Source organism: Carcharodon carcharias, chromosome 5 (genome assembly GCF_017639515.1).
Source record: "Carcharodon carcharias isolate sCarCar2 chromosome 5, sCarCar2.pri, whole genome shotgun sequence".
Taxonomy (NCBI): Eukaryota; Metazoa; Chordata; class Chondrichthyes; order Lamniformes; family Lamnidae; genus Carcharodon; species Carcharodon carcharias.
This window is the reverse complement of record NC_054471.1, coordinates 19,647,523-19,670,274: the sequence shown is the minus strand read 5'-3', so window position 1 is coordinate 19,670,274 and position 22,752 is coordinate 19,647,523. Positions and strand designations below refer to the sequence as shown.

The 22,752-nt window shown below is 43.5% G+C and overlaps 1 protein-coding gene across 3 annotated transcripts in view; it reads left to right on the top strand.

Moving 5' to 3' along the window:
- The window catches only part of LOC121277892 (cullin-9), a 301,897-nt gene that overhangs the window by 205,969 nt on the left and 73,176 nt on the right, over positions 1-22,752 (top strand). For all 3 annotated transcript variants that reach the window (XM_041187673.1, XM_041187674.1, XM_041187672.1), the window contains exons 23-27: positions 6,396-6,553; positions 7,444-7,645; positions 12,428-12,599; positions 19,646-19,791; positions 21,183-21,312. In XM_041187673.1, coding sequence (XP_041043607.1) covers positions 6,396-6,553; positions 7,444-7,645; positions 12,428-12,599; positions 19,646-19,791; positions 21,183-21,312 — 808 coding nt within the window. The remainder of the gene's footprint in view (positions 1-6,395; positions 6,554-7,443; positions 7,646-12,427; positions 12,600-19,645; positions 19,792-21,182; positions 21,313-22,752) is intronic.

The window sequence follows — 22,752 nt, the reverse complement described above, 5'->3', positions numbered from 1 at the left end:
ATGACAACTTTGTGATTCATATATGAGGACACCCAGATCCCTCTGTATCACAGCATTATGTAGCCTTCCATTGAAATAATGTTTTGCTTTCCTATTTTTTCTACCAAAGGATATTCTCACATTTTCCCACATTATTCTACATCTTCCAAATTTTAGCACACTCACTTATCTCTTTCCCTTTGCAAACTCTGTGTCTTCCTCACAACTTGCTCTGCCACCTTACTTTTTATTGTCAGCAAATTTGGCTACAGTACACTCGGTCCCTTCATCCGGATCATTAATATAGATTTTAAATAGCTGAGGCACTGATCCCTGCGGCACGCCACTAGTTAGTTTGCCAACCTGAAAATGATCCACTAATTCCTACATTGTTTCCTGGTAGTTAGCCAATACTCTCTGCATGCTAACATATTACCCCCAATGCCATGAATGCTCGTGTCTTAACCTTTATGAGGCAACTTATACCTATAAACCACTTCCAACCAGTGGCTTGTTTGCCTTGCTATTTCTCAATTCCTCCCAAACTGATCCTACATCTTTGATCAAGATCTTTTCTCACTACTACACTGATCTCACCCTTTATTAAATCAGCTATCCTATCACCTATTTCTCTCTTCCTATCTTTCAATGCCCTTGAATGTTCAGTTCCCAACCTTGGTCACCTTGCAACTATATCTCTGTAATGGCTGCCATATCATACCCATTCATTTCCTTTTGTGCCATCACTTCATCTGTCTTGTAATGCTACACACATTCACATAAAAAGCCTTTAATTTTGTCTTTTTACCATGTTCCTTACTCTGATCTTATTTGCTGGTACATTCTTTCATTTGTATGCTCTATCCCTTCCTGCCACACTCTGATTATCATGACCCATATCTCTATCCTGCACTAGTGCCTTGTCCTTTCTCATTTATAAAATTCTCCTCATCTGAACTCTTTCTCCTCCAGCCGCCACATCCCACTATTTAGCTTAAAGCCCTCTCTGCAGCTTTAATTATTTGATTCGTAAGGGCACTGGTGCCTGTGAGGTTCAAGTGAAACCCTTCCCAACAGAGCAGTTCTAACTTTCCCCAGTACTGGTGCCAGTATCCTATGAATGGAAACCCATTTCTCCCACACCAATCTTTGAGCCACACATTCAACCCTCTGATCTTATTTATGCCAGTTTACTCTTGGCTCAGGTAGTAATGCAGAGATTATTACCTTTCTGGCTCTGCTTTTTAATTTAGTCCCTTACTGCTCAAACTCCCTTAGAGAGCCTCTTTCTTAGTTCAACCTACATCGTTGGCACCCACAACAACTGGATTCCCCCCCCTTTACCACTCATCCAGCCTCATGGAGTTGTCCTTAGCCCTGGCACTGGGCAAGCAACAAAGCCTTCAGACTCTACCTTTCACTCCTTGTGTTGGAGGAAGATGGTGTGGTCAGCAGTGTCAAAAGCTGCGGACAGGTCAAGAAATACAAGGTTTCATTTACTTCTGTCGAGTTACATAAGATGCCATTTGTCACTTTGAGAGCTGTTTTAGTAATGTGGCAGGTGTGGAAACTTGATTAGAGGGTTTCAAACATGGAGTTATTGGAAAGATGGGCATGGATTTAGGAGGCGAGGACTCCAGTCACATAAGAACATCAGAAGTAAGAGCAGGAGTAGGCCATTCGGACCCTCAAGCCTGCCCTGCCATAAAACAAGGTCATGGTTGATCTACCCCGGACCTCAACTCCTCTTTCGTGCCAGCTCCTCATAGCCCTCAACTCCCCAATATTTCAAAAATATATCTACCTCCTCTTTAAATACTTCAGTGATCTAGTTCCACAGCTCTCTGAAGTAGAGATTTCCAGACATTCACTACCCTCTGAGAGAAGAAATTCCTCTGCACCTCAGTTTTAAATGAGTGTTCACTTATTCTGTAACTATGTCCCCTAGTTTGAGATTCCCCTACTAGTGGAAACACCTTCTCAACATCTACCCTGTCAAGCCTCCTCAGAATCTTGTACGTTTCAATAAGATCACCCCTCATTCTTCTAAACTCTCATGAATAAAGGCCAAACCTATTTAGCCATTCTTGATATGTTCAAGGACTGGAGAGGAAAGGGAGATTGGAGATGGGGCAGTAGTTTCCAAGAATGATGGGTTCAAGGGTTTGTTTTTGGGGAGAGTGTGATGATTGCATATTCAAAGAAAAAGAGAGGGGCAGCACAGGAAGAGAGAGAACAGTTAACAATATCAGCTAACATGGTACCAGGAAGGGATGTTGGGTGGTCAGCGGTTTAGTGGGAATATGGTCAAGGGCAGAGGGAGTGGGACTCATGGATAAGATGAGCTTGGATAAGGCATGAAACGAGAAACTAGAGAAAGTGCTGAATTCACGGTTAAAGCAGTGGGGACCTTTAGAGGAAGTTTGTGGCCAGGTGGGCTAGTTGAAGGGAGGAATGTGGCAGAGGCAGGTGATTGGATTGTCTCGAACTTAGGCATAGGCGGCCTTGCAGGTACTGTTGGAGGGGAGAGGACAGTTTGCAGTAGAGAAAAGAAGTCGGGGGAGGTGGCTATGTAGTTATCTTTACATTCTAGGAAGTTCCTGGAATAGTGAGCAAAGGCATGAATGAAGCTAACTTAAAAAGATGGGCTGATGCAAAGGTGCAGAGGGGCAATATTACTGAGTGGATTTAGAGGGTCTATGTGATTGAGAGGATATGGGATTTGAATACTAGCTTGGGCTCTAAAAGAACAGTGAGGTTTTGGCTAGTCCCAATCAACCTGAAAAAGTGGCTGGGAAGAAAGGTAGAAACAGCATGGAGCTTTTGGGTGAAGGCAGAAACTAGTGACGTTGGTCTGCCCTGTGTGTAACGAGAGGAAATTCCAATTCATCCTTTTTTTTATTCATTCATGAGATGTGGGCTTCCTTGGTTGGGCCAGCATTTATTACCCATCCTTAGTTGCCTTTGAGAAGGTGGTGGTGAGCTACCTTCTTGAACCGTTGCAGTCCATGTGGTGTAGGTACACCCACAGTGCTGTTAGGAAGGGAGCTCCAGGATTTTGACAGTGAGGGAATGGTGATATATTTCAAAGTCAGGATGGTGAGTGACTTGGAGGGGAACCTCCAGGTCGTGGTGTTCCCATTTATCTGCTGCCCTTGTCCTTCTAGATGGTAGTGGTCGTGGGTTTGGAAGGTGCCGTCTAAGGATCCTTGGTGAATTCCTGCAGTGCATCTTGTAGATGGTACACACTGCTGCTAATGTGTCGGTGGTGGAGGGAGTGAATGTTTGTGGATGTGGTGCCAATCAAGTGGGCTGCTTTGCCCTGGACGGTGTCCAGCTTCTTCAGTGTCGTGGGAGCTGCAGTCACCCAGGCAAGTGGGGAGTATTCCATCACGTTCCTGACTTTGTGCCTTGTAAATAGTGGACAGGCTTTTGGGGAGTCAGGAGATGAGTTACTCCTTGCATGTTTCCTAGCCCCTGACCTCATATGGCCACAGTATTTACATTGCTAGTCTAGTTCAGTTTCTAGTCAGCAGTAACCCCCCAGGATGTTGATATTGGGGGATTCAATTATGGTAATGCCGTTGAATGTCAAGGGGCGATGGTTGGATTCTGTCTTGTTGGAGATGGTCATTGCCTGGCACTTCTGTAGCGCGAATGTTGCTTGCCACTTGTCAGCCCAAGCCTGGATACTGTCCAGGTCTTGCTGTATTTGGACATGGACTGCTTCAGCATCTGAGTCTTTGTGAATGGTGCTGAACATTGTGCAATCGTCAGCGAACATCCCCACTTCTGATCTTATGATGGAAAGAAAGTCATTGATGAAGCAGCTGAAGATGGTTGGGCCGAGGACACTGCCCTGAGGGACTCCTGCAGTGATGTCCTGGAGCTGAGATAACTGACCTCCAACAATGACAACCATCTTCTTTTGCGCTAGGTGTGACTCCAACTAGCAGAGAGTTTTCCACCTGATTCCCATTGACTCCAGTTTTGCTAGGGCTCCTTGATGCCACACTCAGTCAAATGCGGCCTTGATGTCAAGGGCAGTCACTCTCACCTCACCTCTGGAGCTCAGCTCTTTTGTCCATGTTTGAACCAAGGCCGTAATGATGTCAGGAGCTGAGTGGCCCTGACGGACCCAAACTGGGTGTCAGTGAGCAGGTTATTGCTAAGCAAGTGCCACTTGATAACACTGTTGATGATCCCTTCCATTACTTTACTATGATCGAGAGTAGACCAATGGGGTGGTAAATGGCTGGGTTGGATTTGTCCTGCTTTTTGTGTACAGGACATACCTGGGCAATTTTCCACATAGCCAGGGAGATGCCAGTGTTGTAGCTGTACTGAAACAGCTTGACTAGGGCGCGGCAAGTTCTGAAGCACAAGTCTTCAGTACTATTGTTGAAAAATTGTCAGGGCCCATAGCCTTTGCAGTATCCAGTGCCGTCAGCCATTTCTTGATATCACATGGAGTGAATCAAATTGGCTGAACTCTGGCATCTGTGATGCTGGGGACCTCCAGAGGAGGCTGAGATGGATCATCCACTCGGCACTTCTGGCTGAAGGTTGTAGCAAATGATTCAGCCTTCTCTTTTGCACTGGTGCTGGGCTCCTCTGTCATTATGGATGGGGATATTTGTGGAGCCGCCTCCCCCAGTGAGTTGTTTAATTGTCCACCACCACTCACAACTGGATGTGGCAGGACTGCAGAGCTTAGTTCTGATCCGCTGGTTGTGAGATCGCTTAACTCTGTCTATCACTTACTGCTTATGCTGTTTGGCATGCAAGTAGCCCAGTTTTATAGCTTCAGCAGGTTGACACTGCATTTTTAGGTATGCCTTGTCCTGCTCCTGGCATGCCCTCCTGCACTCTTCATTGACATAGGGTCGATCCCTTGGCTTGATGGTAATGGTAGAGTGGGGGATGTGCTGGGCCATGATGTTACAGATTCTGTTTGAGTACAATTCTGCTGTTGCCCCACATGGATGCCCTGTTGCTAGATCTGTTCAAGGTCATTCAAAACCATTTAGCATGGTGGTAGTGCCACACAACACAATGGAGGATATCCTCAATGTGAAGGCAGGGCTTCGTCTCTGCAATGACTGTGCAGTGGTCACTCCAAGTGACCGATACTGTCATGAGCAGGTACATTTGCGGCAGGCAGGTTGGGACGAGGTCAAGTATGTTTTACCTTCTTGCTGGTTCCCCCACCACCTGCCTCACCTGTTGCAGACCCAGTCTAGTTGGACTTGGCCGGCTCAGTAAACACACTTGGTGATGGACATTGATGTCCCCCACCCAGAGTACATTCTGCACCCTTGCCACCCTTAGTGCCTCCTCTAAGTGATGTTCAGCATCAGCTGAGGGAGGGCGGTAGGTGGTAATCAGGTTTCCTTGCGCATGTTTGGCCTGTTGCCATGAGACTTCATGGGGTCCAGAGTCAATGTTGAGGACTCCCAGGGCAACTCCCTCTCGACTGTATACCACTGTGCCACCACCTCTGCTCGACCTACCCTGGGATGGTGATGGTGGAATCTGGGACATTATCTGTAAGGTGTGATTCCATGAGGATGACTATGTCAGGCTGTTGCTTGGTCAGACAGCTCTCCCAATTTTGGCACTCGCCCTCAGATGCTACAGTTGCCGTTTCCGGTGCCTGGCAGTTCGTCCAGTTTCATTCCTTTTTTGAGTCTTTGTAGCAGTTTGATACAACTGAGTGGCTTGCTAGAGTCAATTGCTGTGGGCCAGACCAAGTAAGGGCAATGGATTTCTTTCCCTGAAGGGAACCAGATGGGTTTTTACAACAATTGACAATCATCATTAGATTTTTCTTTCCAGATTTTTTATTGAATTCAAATTCCACCATCTGCCATGGTGGGATTCGAATCCTGGGCCTCTGGATTACTAGTCCAATGACAATACCACTACGCCATCACCTCCCCCTGGACTAGATGACTGAGAAGCAGGACTGTTTCGGTGCTGTTGTTATTATGCAAACTTGAGTGGAGAGACTCAAAACATAGAGTTGTGTGATCGATGGACACAGGTTTGAGACGTGTCAACAGTTTCAAACTGTTTGTGGAGGAAAATGATTTTGGAAGTGATCGTATTTTGCAAGGACAGAGTGGTTGTGGGTGGTTAGGGGTTTTGACAAGGTGGTGATGACACTTTTGAAAAGGGAATACTTGAGGAAACAAAACCATTCACAATGTCAATTTGTTTTAAGGGCCAAGAAGTTCAGTGGTTAACAATTTAGTGAAAATGGGGATTAGGACAGTTGGTATTGTGTGTCAGAGACAAGATTGGCTCAGAGGGGCGTCAGGAGAGAGAGAGATTTAGGTAGGAAGGGCAGTTAGTGTTTCCTAATTGAAGTCCATGTAATAGTGAGATGAGTTGAATGTAACTCTGTTCTTTAGGTCAGTGAGCGGTTTGCACAGTACATTGATCAACGCATCCAAGAAAGCGAAATGAACACGAGTAATGTGGAAACACTAAATCAGCTGCAGCAATTCTTGGAGCCGATGCTGTTCCTCTCAGGACTTGAGCTGGCCAACATGTTTGAACATTTCTACAGGTAAGGAGAATGGATTACAGGAATGGTCGTAAAGGGAGAAATAATATCTTGGTTAACGGTTTGGTAGCCATTCGCTAATTGCACAGCTTTCTATTTGCAATTCCGGAGATGATAAAGCAATGGACACCCACAAGCAGCAAGACAACAACCAGGTGCTGATAAGTAGCAATGCTGATCAATGACCAGCTCCAACAAGAGAGAGCATAATCACCTTGCATATCATTCAGTGGCATTGCCATTGCCAAATCCCCCATCTTCAAGACCCTGGGGTGGTGGTGCGGGGGTGGGGGTCACAATTAATCAGAAACTCAACTGAACCAGTGAGACAAATTGGCTTGGTAACTATCCAAATTAGAGCTTGGATAATCTGTCCCTGGGGAGCAAGTCGAAAGTATGATGGAATACTTTCCACTTGCCTGGATGAGTGCAGCTCCAACAACACTCGAGAAGCTCCACCAATCCAGGTTAAAACTGCCCACTTGATCGGCACCCATCCAGCACCGTAAACATTTCACTCCCTCCACCACTGGTGTAAACATGGCTGCAGTGTGTACCATCGGCAAGATGCATTGTAACAAATCACCCAGGCTCTTCAGCAAGTCCATCACTTAGGAGGGGAAGGATAGCAGGTGCTTGGGAACACCATCACCTTCAAGTTTCATACCATCCTGTCTTGAACATATATCACCATTGCTGGGTGGAAATCCTGGAACACTCAACCTAACAGCACAATGGGAGTAACTTCAGAAGGACTTCACTGGTTCAGGAAAATAGGACATGGTCACTTTGAGAGCAATTATGGATGAGCAATGGCCAGCTGAGAGTGGAAAACATCTGAAAATAAACCTTTTGGTGCATTTCTTTACCCTGGACTGTTTCTTTTTGGACAGATACTATCTGGCAGATCGGCTTCTAGGCCAAGGGAAAGTGTGGCTAGAGCGAGCTGTTATCGATCACATCGGAACCTGTTTCCCCAGCAGATACCCTCAACAGATGCTGAAGAATCTTACCGCATCGGATGAGCTGCAGCAGGAGTTCCACCTCTACAGGCTGCAACAACTCGACAAGAAACTGGAGGATCTGGATGACGAAGTAAGTATAGGATATCCAGCTTATACTTTGCAGAAGGGCAGGAGAGAATCTCATTACCTACATCTAAATATGCAGCAGTTCTGTATTTCCATCGTTCTGTGAAATTTAAAACAACAGTAATTCAATTGAACCACACACCATCTTGACTTGAAACAAAATCACGTTTTTTCGCTGTGCTGGGTCAAGAACCCGGAATTCCCTTCCTAATAGCACTGTGGGTGTACCTACATCAGATAGATTGCAGCAGTTCAAGAAGGCGGCTCACAACCACCTTGAGGACAATTTGGGATAGGCAACAAATGCTGGCATTGCCAGCAATGCTCCTATTCCGTGAGAGGATTAAAAAATACCTTGTGATCTATTGCTGAGGCCAATTTTAAGTCCAGAAACATATGACAGGAATATCTTGCTGCTGCGCTACACTTTTTTGAAGGGGTGAGCTCATTTTTGGAAATCCAGTTTAAGTTAGACCCTGATACTGTTCAGATAAAACAAATCCCATTGTCTTGCGTCCAGTGCTTGGTTAACTGTGATTAATAATTGTAAAGTTGAGAATGTACATTGATGATTACAAGTAACTTAAAATGACTTAATAAAATGGATGCGAGGCATATGTATTTAATAGAACAATTTTTTTAGGCCCTAAAAATGTCCTCGACAGTTCACTTACATAAAATATTGCCTGTATCTAATTTAAAAAGTAAACATATGTTCTTATAAATCGGATCCTGTGGCTGGTCCATTTAGCATCCTATCTTGATGGTGCTCTCATGGTACGACAATAATAACATTTCTCCTCTGTTTTGGCATTTAGCCACTGCCTTTCTCAGTGCTTTATAGCTTAGCACCTAGGCATTGTAAATGGTGCCCTGATTGGGGATAATGATTGAAAATTTATGCTCAGTGCTTTGCAAAATTATATTTGGACAATCAAGGCCTTACTGTGGAGTGATCCTTTCAGTGCAATGCATTGTTCCTTGTAATACTCCCAATTGCGGACCCTCCCTATTTTGTGCCTTGCATTCCAAAACGCATGTACCCTGACAATCCTCCACTGCCTCTGATTTGTCATGCTGCTTGGCTAGAATCTAATATTAAATGAGCAGAAATGTCATCCAGTTAATATTGGAAAGACCGAAGCCTTAGCCTCTGCCACAGGTTCCATTCCATAGCCACTAACTCAAGCCCTCTCCTTGGCCTGAGGCCGAATTAAATCGTTGACAACTCTGTGGTTCCTGTTTGACCTTGATGAACTTCTGATCACATACCCCCTGCATCACCAAGACAGCCTACTGCCTCCTCTGCAACATCGCCTCCTTCCAACCCTGCCTCAGCTCATCTGTTGAAATACTATTCTATATCTTTGTTATCTCTATATATAACTGTTCCAATGCTCTTCTAGCTGGCCTTCCATCCTGCACCTTGTATAACCTCAAGCTCATCAAAAGCTACGATATGAGCAGCACCAAGTTCCACTGGCCTAACCTACATTGTCTCTCAGCAGCACCTCGATATTAAAATTCTCATCCTTGTTTTCAAATCCCTCCATTGTCTCAGTCTCCCCATCTCTGTCGCCTCCTTAAAACTTACCAGCTTGCAAGACCTCTGTGGTCCTCCAATTCTGGCCTCTTTCACAACCCAGATTTTAATCGCTCTATCATTGGTGACCATATTGCCTAGGCCTTAAGTTCTGGAATTTCCTCTCTAAACCTCTTCACCTCACTACTACTTCTTAAAACCTACCTTTTAGACTAAAGCTTTGATTACCTGTCCTAATAGCACAGCACTTAGGATACCATGCACAGTCATGCTCTCCATACCATAAAAGAGATATAGAAGCACTGAAGCAGCTGCAAAAAAGATTTACACAGATGGTTCCAGGCTGAGAGATTACAGCTATTGAGAAAGACGGGACAAATTGAAAGATTGAAAAGAGCAGACTTAGAGGAAATCTCATAGAGCTCTTTTAAATTATGAATTGGTTGGACAGAGTAGATATGTGGAGAATGGTTCAACTTGGAGCATCCAAAACTCGGGACCATAAATTCAAGATAATTACTGATGAATCCAATAGGGATCATAGTATTCACTATGGAGAAGGACGATGTAGGTGTAGAAATCAGGGAGGGGGACAGTGATATACTTGAACAAATTAACATTGAAAGGGAGCAGGTATTAGCGGTTTTAGCAGGCTCAAAAGTGGATAAATCCCCAGGCCCGGATGAGATGTATCGCAGGCTGCTGCATGAGGCAAGGGGGGAGATTGCAGGGGCTCTGACACTAATTTTCAAATTCTCTCTGGCCACAGGAGAGGTGCCAGAGGACTGGAGGACAGCAAATGTGGTACCATTATTCAAGAAGGGTATTAGGGATAAACCAGGTAATTACAAGCCAATGAGTCTAACATCAGTGGTAGGGAAATTATTGGAAAAAATTCTGAGGGACAGGATTAAACTCCACTTGGAGAGGCAGGGATTAATCAGGGATAGTTAGCATGACTTTGTCAGGGAGAGATCATGTGTAACAAATTTGATTCAATTTTTTGAGGAGTGTAGATGAGGGTAGTGAAGTTGATGTAGTCTACATTGACTTCAGTAAGGCTTTTGACAAGGTCCTGCATGTCAAGAAGGGAAGAGCCCTTGGGATCCAGGACAGTTTGTCTCCAAAATTGGCTTAGTGGCAGGGAGCGGAGGGTGATGTTCGAAGGTTGTTTTTGCGATTAGTAGCCTGTGACAAGTGGTGTACGCAGGGATCGGTGCTGTTTGTAGTGTACATTAATGATTTAGACATGAATATAGGAGGTATGATCAGTAAGTTCACAGATGACATGAAAATTGGTGGTGTTGTAAATAGTGAGGAGGAAAGCCTTAGATTACAGGATGGGCTGGTAAGATGAGCAGAACAGTGGCAAATGGAATTTAATCCTGAGACGTGTGAATTGATGCATTTTGGGAGGACTAACATGGCAAGGGAATGCACAGTGAATGGTAGGACCCTAGAACGTACAGAAGGGGATCAGAAGGACCTTGGTGTACATGTCCATAGATCCCCGAAGGCAGCAGCACGGATAAATAAAGTGGTTAAGAAGGGATATGGGACACTTACCTTTTATTAGCTGAGGCATAGAATATAAGATCAGGGAGGTTATGTTGGAGCTGTATAAAATGCTAGTTAGGCCACAGCTGGAGTACTGAGTGCAGTTCTGGTCGCCACACTGTAAGAAGAATGTGATTGCACTGGAGAGGGTGCAGAGGAGATTCGCCAGGATGTTGCTTGGGCAGGAACATTTCAGCTATGAAGAGAGACTGGATAGGCCAAACCCTAGTTTTCCTTAGAGCAGAGAAGACCGAGGGAGGACCTGATAGAGGTATACAAAATTATGAGGGACTTAGGTTAAATAGGAAGAAACTTTTCCCCTTAGCGAAGGTGTCAATAACCAGGGGGCATCGATTTAAGGTAAGGGGCAGGAGGTTTAGAGGGGATTTGAGGAAAGTTTTTTCACCCAGAGGGTGGTTGGGATCTGGGACACACTGCCTGAGGAGGTGGTAGAGGCAGGAACCCTCACAACATTTAAGAAGTATTTAGGTGAGCACTTGAAACGCCATAGCGTTCAGGGCTACGGGCCAAGTGCTGGAAAATGGGATTAGAATAGTTAGATGCTTGATGGCTGGCACGGACATGATGGGCCGAGGGGCCTGTTTCTGTACCGTATAACTCTATGACACCAAGAAATTTCTTCACTTGGAATGTGAAATTCTCATCATAGGAAATGATGCTTTCAAAAGGAAACTAGAAACGTTGTTATCAAACTTTATTGGTTGAAGGACTCCTTATCAAATGGATTAGTCATCACTGACCCTCCATCTAAATTATAATACTCATAAAGGTGTTGCATGCACTGGGTGTTTTAATAAAACAGGCATTTACTTCCAGATATCAGTAAGATGGGTCTGCCTCTTTCTCTTTTCATTGTCTGTCCTTGTGTACTCCCCTCCTGGGTGAGGCAGCCAGCCAGCCCATTCAGTTCTGTACACGTGACGGCTGCACTTCACTCCCAGCTCACGTTTCACGTTGTCTTGCTGTCGGCTGTTTTGAAAACCACTGAACTAGATGAACGAAAAAGGAGTAGAAACAATTTTTTTTCATTATTCGTTCATGGGATGTGGGCATTGCTGACTAGGTCAGCATTTATTGCTCATCCCTAATTGCCCTTGTTCAGAGGGCATTTAAGAGTCAACCACATTGCTGTGTGTCTGGAGTCACATGTAGGCCAGACCAGGTAAGGATGGCAGATTTCCTTCCTTAAAGGACATTAGGACAGATGGGTTTTCACAACAAACCACAATAGTTTCATGGTCAACATTAGACTTTTAATTCCAAATTTTTATTGGATTCAAATTCCAACACCTGCCGTGGTGGGACTTGAACCCAGGTCCTCAGGGCATTATCCTGGTTCTCTGGATTATCAGTCCAGTGACAAAAGCACTATGCCACTGCCTTAGACTTCAAGGAGATCTAATAGAGCTCTTTTAAATTTTGAATTAGTCGGACAGAGTAGATGTGCAGAGAATGCAGAACGTCCAAAACTAGGAAGATTAAGATGAAGTAGATGGTATGGGAGGAGGCTTGTGTAGAGTATAAACACTAGCACTGTATATTTTATTTAATATCTCATGTGCTTCAGTGCCAAATTGTCTTGGGCATTTTACTATGTTAAAGGTGATGAACTTGTTGCATTTATACAAACATAAACTTTACAGTGAATCTTCTTGTTTTGTACAGATGATGGAAGACCAGATATCCTTGACAGAAGAAGAAACTGATTTGAAAGTACTTGTACTTTCTCCGCGTTGTTGGTCCATATCTTTTCTCTGTTATCATGATGATCCCAGAGCATTCTTCCCATCTGCCCTCAGCAATTTCCTGGAGGAGTTTTCCGACTTCTACGCTATTAGTTAGTATATGAATCAAATCCAAAAATGTTGTCTTTTGTGCATAGAACCAAGATTAAGCCATAACAGTTCAAGTACAGCAATTAAACCCAAATTAATTGAAAACCTGCTGCCCAGAGGCAGTAGTTACATTGCTGTCTAATACAAGAGACAAGGTGAAAATGCTTGGAAAGGCAATATTTGTAGGGCTCTGGGGAAAAGATGGTGGCTTGGGATTGTTTGGATTGCTGTTTCAAAGAGCCCATCTGTATGATGGGCTGAATGGCCTCCAGTACTATATGATTCTAAATTGACTTTTACTGCTGAGAGACTTTTCTCTCAATTCTAGTCTCTGTGCTGAACAAGTCTCCAGTTGGTACAATTTCAAGCCAAATCGTTGAAGGAAACTCCTTAACTCCTCATCCTAGACTGCCAAGTTTCTGAATAATTGTTTTCTTTGTTCTTTCATGGGATGTGGGCATCTTTGGCAAGATCAGCATTTGTTGCCCATCCCTAACTGCCCTTGAACTGAGTGGCTAGCTAGGCCATTCCAAAGAGCAGTTAAGAGTCAATTACATTTCTGTGGGTTGAGAGTCACATATGGCAGGCAAGAATGGTAGATTTCCTTCTTTAAAGGGACATTAGTGAACCAGGTGGATTTTTATGTTAATTGATGATAGTTTCATGGTCACCATTAACTGAGATTAGGTTTATGTTCCAGTTTTTCTTTTATTATGTATCCACCAGTTGCCGGAGCGGGATTTGAATCCATGTATTCTGGGCATTAGCCTGGGTCTCTGGATTAGTAGTCCAGTGACATTATCACTTTGCCACCATCTCTCTCAGTTCTTATAATTTGTACTACCCCCTTTGCTGAGGAGACTGATATAAGAGTGAAACAGTACCACTAGAATGTACTCAATGATCCACAGTGAGTTTCTTTGCTTGAATTTGGGCTATCAAAGGAGCTGTTGAATGGAGTTGAGATGCTGGTGCCTACATGTTTCTGAAATTGTATCAAGGCAATAATCCTGCAGGGAATAAAAGCTGTTTTATTTTGATGCACCAAAGAGAGATGTATGGGGTGCAGTAGTCATTTTGCAAGCCTTGTTGGACTTGTGTTCCTCACCTTCATAAAGTTGCACACACACATCATCTCTGTCCTCTTTTGAAACCTAGATAACCCCTGTGTGGCCCAGTGCAATGGCTTCAGAATTTGTGATCTCAATTTCAAAATCCTCAGGCCTTGTTGCCCCCTATTTTGACCTCCTCCCTTACAGCCCTGCTCCCTGACAGCAGGCTTCCCTTTGTTCCCAGCTTCCTCTGCCTGCTACTGGTGGCAGTTCATTCAGCCAACATTCTTCTGCCCTCTTGGAGCATCCTATTGAGGTCCCACCTTGATGCCACCTCTGCTGCCTTCTTTAATATGCATACCTTTAGTTTCCCATACAAGCCATCTCTAATTTATCTTTACAAGAGCAATGTACTAGAGTAAACACTGGAAATGCTCATCACGTTTAGTAGCATCTGTAGGGAAACAGGTCCGTGACCAGTTGTCAGAGTTGGGAGTGCTTGGAGGTGTAATGGTTTTTAAGCCATGCAAGGAAAGGCAGGGAGGAGAGGCAAGAAGAAACAGAAGCTTATATTTATATGGCATTTTTAATATAAAATGTGTAAGATGCATTGCAGGAGAGTTGTAAAGCCAAGAGCTCAGTCCAACTAGTAGCTTTAAAAAGATAGAGGCAAGGTTTAGGTTCTGTCTTCACAAAGGAGGACACAAATAAAATACCAGAAATGTTGGGGAACACAGGGTTTAGTGAGAGGGAGGAACTGAAAGAAATCAGTATGATTAGGAAAATGGTGTTGGAGAAATTGATGGGATTGAAGGCCGATAAATCCCCAGGGCCTGATAATCTACATCCCAGAGTACTTAAGGAAGTGGCCCTAGAAATAGTGGATGCATTGATGGTCATCTTCCGAGATTCTATAGACTCTGGAACAATTCCTACAGATTGGAGGGTAGTTAATGAAACCCCACTATTTAAAAAGGGAGGCAGAGAGAAAACAGGGAATTATAGACCAGTCAGCCTGATGTCAGTAGTGGGGAAAATTCTAGAGTCCATTATAAAAGATTTAATAGCTGAGCGCTTAGAAAACAGTGGCAGAGTCAGACAGAGTCAGCATGGATTTACAAAAGGAAAATCATGCTTGAGATAAGCCAGGGAACTACAGGCCAGTGAGTCTCACGTCAGTGGTAGGGAAACTATTGGAGAAAATTCTGAAGGAGAGAATATATCTCCCACTTGGAGAGGCAAGGTTTGTTCAGGGATAGTCAGCATGGCTTTGTCAGAGGGAGGTCATGCCTAACAATTTTGATGGAATTTTTTGAGGAGATGACCAGGTGTGTAGATGAGGATAGTGCAGTTGATGTAGCTTATATGGATTTCAGCAAAGCCTTTGACAAGATTCCACCTGGGAGACTTATAAAGAAGGCAGATGCACATGGGATACAGGGTAATTTGATAAGGTGAGTTCAAAATTGGCTTAGCTGTAGGGGACAGACGGTGATAACAGAAGGCTGCTTTAGTGACTGGAAGCCAGTGTCCAGTGGCGTACCACAGGGTCCCCTATTATTCGTCATTTATATAAACGACATAGATGACTATGTGGGGGGCAGGATTAGTAAGTTTGCGGATTGGGCCAGCTGGTTAACAGTGAGTGTCTTGGGCTACAGGAAGATATAGACGGGATGGTCAAATGGGCAGATAAGTGGCAGATGGAATTTAATCCTAAAAAATGTGAGGTGATACACTTTGGAAGGAGTAATTTGACAAGGAAATATTCAATGAATGGCATGACACCAGGAAGTTCTGAAGAACATAGGGACCTTGGCGTGTGCATCCATAGATCTCTGAAGGCAGAGGGGCATGTTATGTTAGTGGGGTGGTGAAAAAGACATATGGGACACTTGCCTTTATCAATCGAAGCATAGATTACAAAAGTAGGGAGGTCATGTTGGAGTTGTATAGAACCTTGGTGAGGTCACAGCTGGAGTACTGTGCGCAGTTCTGGTCGCCACATTATAGGAAGGATGTGATTGCACTGGAGGGGGTGCAGAGGAGATTCACCAAGATGTTGCCTGGGATGAAACATTTAAGTTATGAAGAGAGGTTGGATAGACTTGGGTTGTTTATCGTTGGAGCAGAGAAGACTGAGGGGCGACCTGATTGAGGTGTACAGGTTTATGAGGGGCGTGGATAAGGAGCAGCTGTTCCTCTTAGTTGAAGAGTCAGTCACGAGGGGACACAAATTCAAGGTGAGGGGCAGGAGGTTTAGGGGGGATGTGAGGAAAAACGTTTTTATCCAGAGGGTGGTGACGGTCTGGAATGAAAGGTTATTGGTAGTTTGTGGGAATGTGGAGTTGAGGTTACAATCCGATCAGCCATGATCTTATTGAATAGTGGAGCAGGCTCGAGGGGCCAAGTGCTCTTGTTTCTAACTCATATGTATATTTGTACATATGTGGCTTGTTTACGCTTGCTAAAAGCTGCATAAGCTCATATGCAGCGATCCGGCCTCTGCAGTCAAAAGGGATATGTCCAGACATTGTACCATTTTTGAATAAAAACATGGGGCACAATAGCTCTGGTACATTTGCCATGGCAACGTCTCGGCCAATCAGAACTAACTTGTCAACCAATCCGAACCCTTTTGTCATGCAGTATGAATTGTTCTTCCTTTTGAAATTTGGCATTCTTGCATCTGTCCTAATGAGTGCAAGATGAAAAGCTTCGACAACATGTCTCTTTTTTTAGCAGCACTCAAGTTCTGTACTACCAATTAACTATAGGTCTGGTTACCTAAAAATTTAATAATAAAAGGGAAATAGGAAATAGATATGGGACGGTATAAAGGAGTCCATGGTTAAAATTGGAAGTCCCATGGTGTTACAACAATGATATTGGTAAGGTGGAGTCATCATGGAACATTGATGAACTGTTGTCAGAGCTCAGGAAGGTTTGTGATTGGGTGGCAGCCAGGAGAGATGAAATGACGAAAGGGGTGGTGGTGAAAGGCAACAAGAGATGATAATGGAATAAGTAAAGAAACAAAGGATGCATCCAGAGGTGTGAACGGGAAAGCAAAATCATTACAAACAACTTCTGTCTAAAAGAAAGGGGCAGAGGTTATGATCTAAAAAGCACTGAACTCAATATTAATTGTAGAAGCTGCAAAATGCCTAGTCATTGCTGTGCCTTGAGCTTATACTGAGCTTCGTTGGAACCACGTAGGCAGAGAGCAGAAATGTAGAAGAGACCACATTATGAGTAGCAAACACAGTTGGTCAAATTGAAAGAAGTACAAGTGAATTGCCATTTAACCTGCAATCCTTAGATTGTGAGAAAGGAGCAGGTTAAAGAGCAGGATTTGCATCTCCTGTGCTTGCATGTGAGAGTGCTGTGGGTAGGCGGTGGGTGTTGAAGGTGTTTGAGGAGTGGACCAGGGTGTCACACATGGAGTGGTTTCTTGAGAATGCTGGGTGGGGAGGGGGGAGATGAGTTTTGTGGTGGCAGAAATGGCAAAGGTATGATCGACTGAATGTAGAGACTGGAAAGTGAGGATGAGGGGAAACCTATCATTGTTCTGGAAAGAAGGTGATAGCAAAAGTGTGTGACATAGAATGTAAGTGGTGGACAACTCTGTCAACTGGGGTTGGTGAGAGAGGAGGTGGTAAACCTCAGTTTAGAAAAAAGGATGACATCCAGGGTTGCTGGTATGGAAGGTTGCATTGTCACAATAGATGTGATGGAGACAAACTGGGAGAATGGAATGAGTCTTTACAGGAAGTAGGGCGAGAGGAAGTGTAGTCAAGGTAGTTGTGGGAGTTAGTGGGCCTATAGTAAATATTGGTCCATAGCCTCATACCCAGAAATGAAGACAGAAAGATCGAGGAGAGGCAGAAGAGAGTCAGAGTTGAACCATGTGATAGAAAAGGATGGAAATTGGAAGCAAAGTGAATGAAATTTTCCAGTTCAGGGTGAGAGGAGGAAACAACAATGATACAGTCAGCAATATAGCAAAGACAGAGGGCTGGAACCAAGAATGCCCCTGTATTCCATGGAAAGACAGGTATAGCAAGAATCCAGGCAGGTTTCTCTAACACCTTTTATTTGGTGAAAGGAGTTATAGAAGTTGTTCAGTGTGAGCCAGAGGAGGGTTTTTTTTAATTCATGGGATTTGGGCATGGCTGGCATTTGTTGCTTATTCCTAATTGCCTTTGAACTGACCTCGCTAGGTCATTTCAGAGGGCAGTTAAGAGTCAACCACATTGCTGTGAGTCTAGACTCACATGTAGGCCAGACCGGGTAAGGATGGCAGGTTTCCTTTTCTAAAGGACGTTAGTGAACCAGATTTTTACGACAATCGGATAGTTTCATGGTCGTCGCTACTCAGACTAGCTTTATAATTCCAGATTTATTAACTGGATTCAAATTCTACCAACTGCTGTGGTGGGATTCAAACCCATGTCCCAGAGCATTAGCCTGGGTCTCTGGATTACTCGCCCAGTGACATCATCACTACGCCACTGTCTCCACCTGATAATGATGGATAGAGACTGGTTGGGCCTCTGTTCAAGGAAGAAGCAGAGAGCATCCTGGTGGGGTGGGGGTGTAGAGAGAGTTGGATGTCCATGGTGAAATGGAGCCAAGAAACTGCAAAGTGCTAAAATGGCAGAGGGCATCGTAAGAGTCATGGATGTAGCTGGAAAAAGAGTTGGGATAAGATGAAATCAGTTCAATGAGGCACAAACAGGCTGAAAGGATGAATCTACCAAGGAGTCCGGTTTGTGGATCTTGAGAAGGAAGTAGAAGTAAGCTGGTCAGGTTTGGGGATTGAGGTTGCAGGTCATAGAAGGAAGTTCTCCAGAGGAGATGAGGTCAGTGACTATCTTGGAAATAATAGTTTACTGTTTGTTAGTGGGATCATGGTCCAGGCAAAGATAGGACAAACGTTAGAGAGTCAGCGTTCAATCTCTTGCAAAAAAACAGCAGCACCACCATTTCAACAGGTTTGATGATGATGTTAGGATTGGCTCTGACGGAACAGAGTGCAGCAAGTTCACAGGGGGATAGCTTAGAGTGGGTGGGAGGAGCAGAGAAATTGCAATTGCCAACGTCCCATTGACAGTTCTCGATGAAAAGATTTAAAGAGATTAGAGGGAGGTATCCAGGTAGAAGGAGAGTTCTGAAGATGAGAGAAAATTTCTACTGTGTGGGTGGGGGAAGACTCCTGGCCAATGAAGTGGAAGTTAAGGCAATGGAATAGAACTCAGCCTCATGCTGAGCTCAAAATTAATTGAAATGGGTGTATAATAGGGTTTTTGCTGAGGGCTGATTGTTCAGGGTCGGAGGGGTTTGCAAAAGCATGGCAAGAGATGGGGTTAGAGAAAAGTGATTGGGGAGAACAATCTGACGATCTGGACGGACAATGGCATCCATGATTCATTGAAACCTGCAACCGTAACATCTGAAAGGAAGGAAAAATGTTTTTTTGTTAAAGTGAAGGATGAAATGGAACTGTGGACCAGGATAGTTTTGAGATAGAGAGTCAGTGCTGCTGAGGAGAAAGGTCGAAAATGTGCATGTGGCAGTGTGTGGCATGGAATGTGGATGTCTGGTTCTTGGAGATATCTCTAATAATAGGGGATCGAAATATGAAGGGTGGAATTTGAGTTGGAATCCACTTGGAATAAGTTGTAGCCAGAGACGGTTACCAAGGAAAGAGTTGTGGCTGTAAGCATTCCCAGTTCTTGCAAAGGGTCACCAATATGAAACATTAACTCAGTTTTCCCCTTCGCAGATGCTGCCAGACATGCTGAGTATTTCCAGCATTTTCTGTTAAATATTTCTATTTTTCCTTTCATTGCCCTGTTCAGCAGTCAGTCCCAGGTTCAAGAAGCCTTACTCTGCCTGTGAGAGTTGTAGAAATGAAAGTTGTGTGTAGTAGTGGTGCTCTAGAATCCATTATTACAAAGTCCAGTTTCTGATTTCTATCTTTTCACTCCCAGGTCAGAATGTATATGGATTCAGCAGCACAAAGCCTCGGCGGTTACAGTGGACATGGCTGGGACATGCTGTCATCTCCTACGGATCGCTGACTTTGCATGTGTCCACTCTGCAAATGTACATCCTGCTGCAGTTTAATGAACAGGAGGTAAACCAGCACTGTCCATACTGGCAGAAACCATTTAACAAGTTATAGCTCTACCTAGCATTTTTTGTGCACTATACCCATGTGTATGTCTTGCATCTTAACCTTGCTCAGAAACTAACTGCTATTTTATTGTTAATGGAGGTGTGACATTCTAACGTATTTTGAATAAATCCCATGGGCCATGTTCTGTTGAGCATTTTGAGATGAAATTTTCCATGAACAATTCATTTTATTAACTAATGTGATTGCTGTGATGTGCACTGTGAATAGAAATGTTCTGACTACTTATTTGGTATTGATCATTTTTAAACACATTTTAATATAATTTGAACTAAAGCCCTTAGGAATAACACTGATAAAATACGATTGCATCATAGCCCTCATATAAACATCATAAACATATCTATTATGTTGAAAACATTGAGAGGTTTACAATTTCTGTTTGCAAACTTCATTGTCATGTTCTGACTATGGCAAAGCCAATTCTAACAGTATTGACATTTTGCCTGGAAATACCTATTATGCTCTCAGGTAGTATTGTGAAGGTGGTGTTCAGAGTAGTTAAGAGTTCTGCTTTGTATAATGTGTAATCTTCGCATGAAGTTTTGTATTAAAAAGCAAATTTAGTTGATTGGTTATATAGATTAGATATTGTAATTTTATAGGAGTACAAGAATCTCAGGGTTTATGTACATAAATCTTGGAAGGTAGCAGGACAAGTTGATAAGGCTATTTTTTAAGAACAGGGGACTTGTGGCTGTATAAACAGAGTTCAAAAGCAAGTGAGTTATGCCTTTGTAAATCATTGGTTAAGCTTCAGCTGGACTATTGTATCCAATTCTATGCACCAGACTTCAGGAAAGATGTCATTACCTTGGAGCAGGCTCAATGGAGATTTACTATGTAAGACTACAATTTACTGGAAGATTTACTAGGATGAGCTACTTCAGTTATATGGAGAGACTAGAGAAGCTGGGATTGTTCTCTTTTGGGCAAAGAAGGTTATGGAGAGGTTTAATAAGGGTGATCAAAATTATAAAGGGTTTTGATAGAGTAAATAAGGAAATAAGGATAAACCGTTTTTACTGGCAGAAGGGTCAATAGCCAGAGGACACAGACTTGGGATCATTGGCAAATGAACCAGGGGGCATGAGAAATTTATTTATGCAGCTACTGGTTATGATCTGTATTGCACTATCTGAAAGAGCGGTGGAAGCAATTCAATATTGACTTTCATGAGGGAAATTAGATAAATACTTAAATTTCTAGGACAAGGGAGTGAGACTTACTGGATCTCTCTTTTGAAGAACTAGCACAGGCATGATGAGCTTCTGTGGTCAAGATTGTAGGATTCAAATTTTTTGCACTTTCTTTTGATTTTTATCTGTAAGGAAGTTCCTGTGGAGACCATCTTAAAATCAACTGGTTTGTCCCCAGTTCTGGTTAGTCATGCACTGGAACCTCTGATAGGAGAAAATGACATCCTCGTACAACCAGACACTGACAAAAATAAACTCAAAGGTACGTACGCTTCTCCCAGCTCTATGACCCCGATCCCTCTATAGACATTAACGCATCAAAGAATTCTAGTATTCTTGCAGCATACTATTGTAAGTTATACTTATTGTGTAAGAGAAGTGTTTTATTCTTCCAGTTCTTCCCTTTGTCCCTGAAGCTTTTGATTTCTGGTTTTGGTACTGGTGTTTACAACTCCACTATTGCCTTCTGGATGTGTAATTGAGACTGAGGATCAGCACACCGTTGAATCACAGACCAAACTGGTTTGTGGCATGCCCATGATGTTTACTTTCAGGAATTGCTGGACAGTGAACAGGAATGGCTGAATTTAAAAATAAATTTGGTTTTGCATTCTCCAGTCCAGACTGGCTCAACCAAATTGTTGAGCTTCAAATGCTGCTCCAGCTAAAATCGCCTAAGTCCAGACAGAGTAATGACCACACTCGGAATCCGCAGCTTCAATGTCCAGTTCCATAACCTATGGTTGATATGTGCAGAAAGCTAATGGAGACCTGTATTTTTAGTTGCAATATATTGTCATTAAAACAAATTGAAGTTTATTTGAAAGTTGCTAATGACTTTGATGCTGAATAATCTGGCAGCAGAGTGGATTTTACATCTTTACAACACAAGGTATGTGACAAAGATGTCCAGATTTTCTACTCATTGATGTTTCTGATCTGCTGCTGTATATACAGTAAAGCCATGATTTGTGACTGTGACAAAGGTAAACTTTCCCTCCTTGTGCTTCTTGACCGCTCTATAGCCTTTGACATGGTTAAGCACACCGTTCTCCTCCAAGCCTCTCCAATGTCGTCGAGCTGGGTGGGACTGCTCTCACATGGTTCCATTCTTATCTATCTAATCGTAGCCTGAGAATCAATTGCAATGGCTTCTCTTCCTGCTCCCACACCATTACCTCTGGTGTCATACTAGGATCTGTCTTTGGCCCCACCTTGGCAACATCATTTGAAGGCACAGCATTAGTTTTCATATGTACACCGACGTCACCCACCTCTACCTCACCAGCACTTCTCTCAGCTCCTCCACTGATGCTAAATTATCAGAGTGTTTATCTGACCTCCACTACTACGTTAGCAACAATTTCCTCCAAATAAATTTTAGGAAGACTGAAGCCATTGTTTTTGGTCCCTGCTCCAAACTCTGTTCCCTAACTACTGACTCCCTGGCAATGGTTTTAGATTAAGCCACTCTGCTTGCAACCTTGTTGTCTCATTTGAATGTGAGGTGAGCTTCTGACCTTATATTCACGTCATCACTAAGATAGCCTATTTCCACCTCTAATATTGTCCGTTATGCCCCTGTCTCGGCTCATCTGTTACTGAAACCTTCATTCATACCCTCGTTACCTCTAGACTTGACTAGTTCCAATACACTCCTAGCTGGTCCCTCACATTCTACCCTCCGTAAATTTGAGCTCAT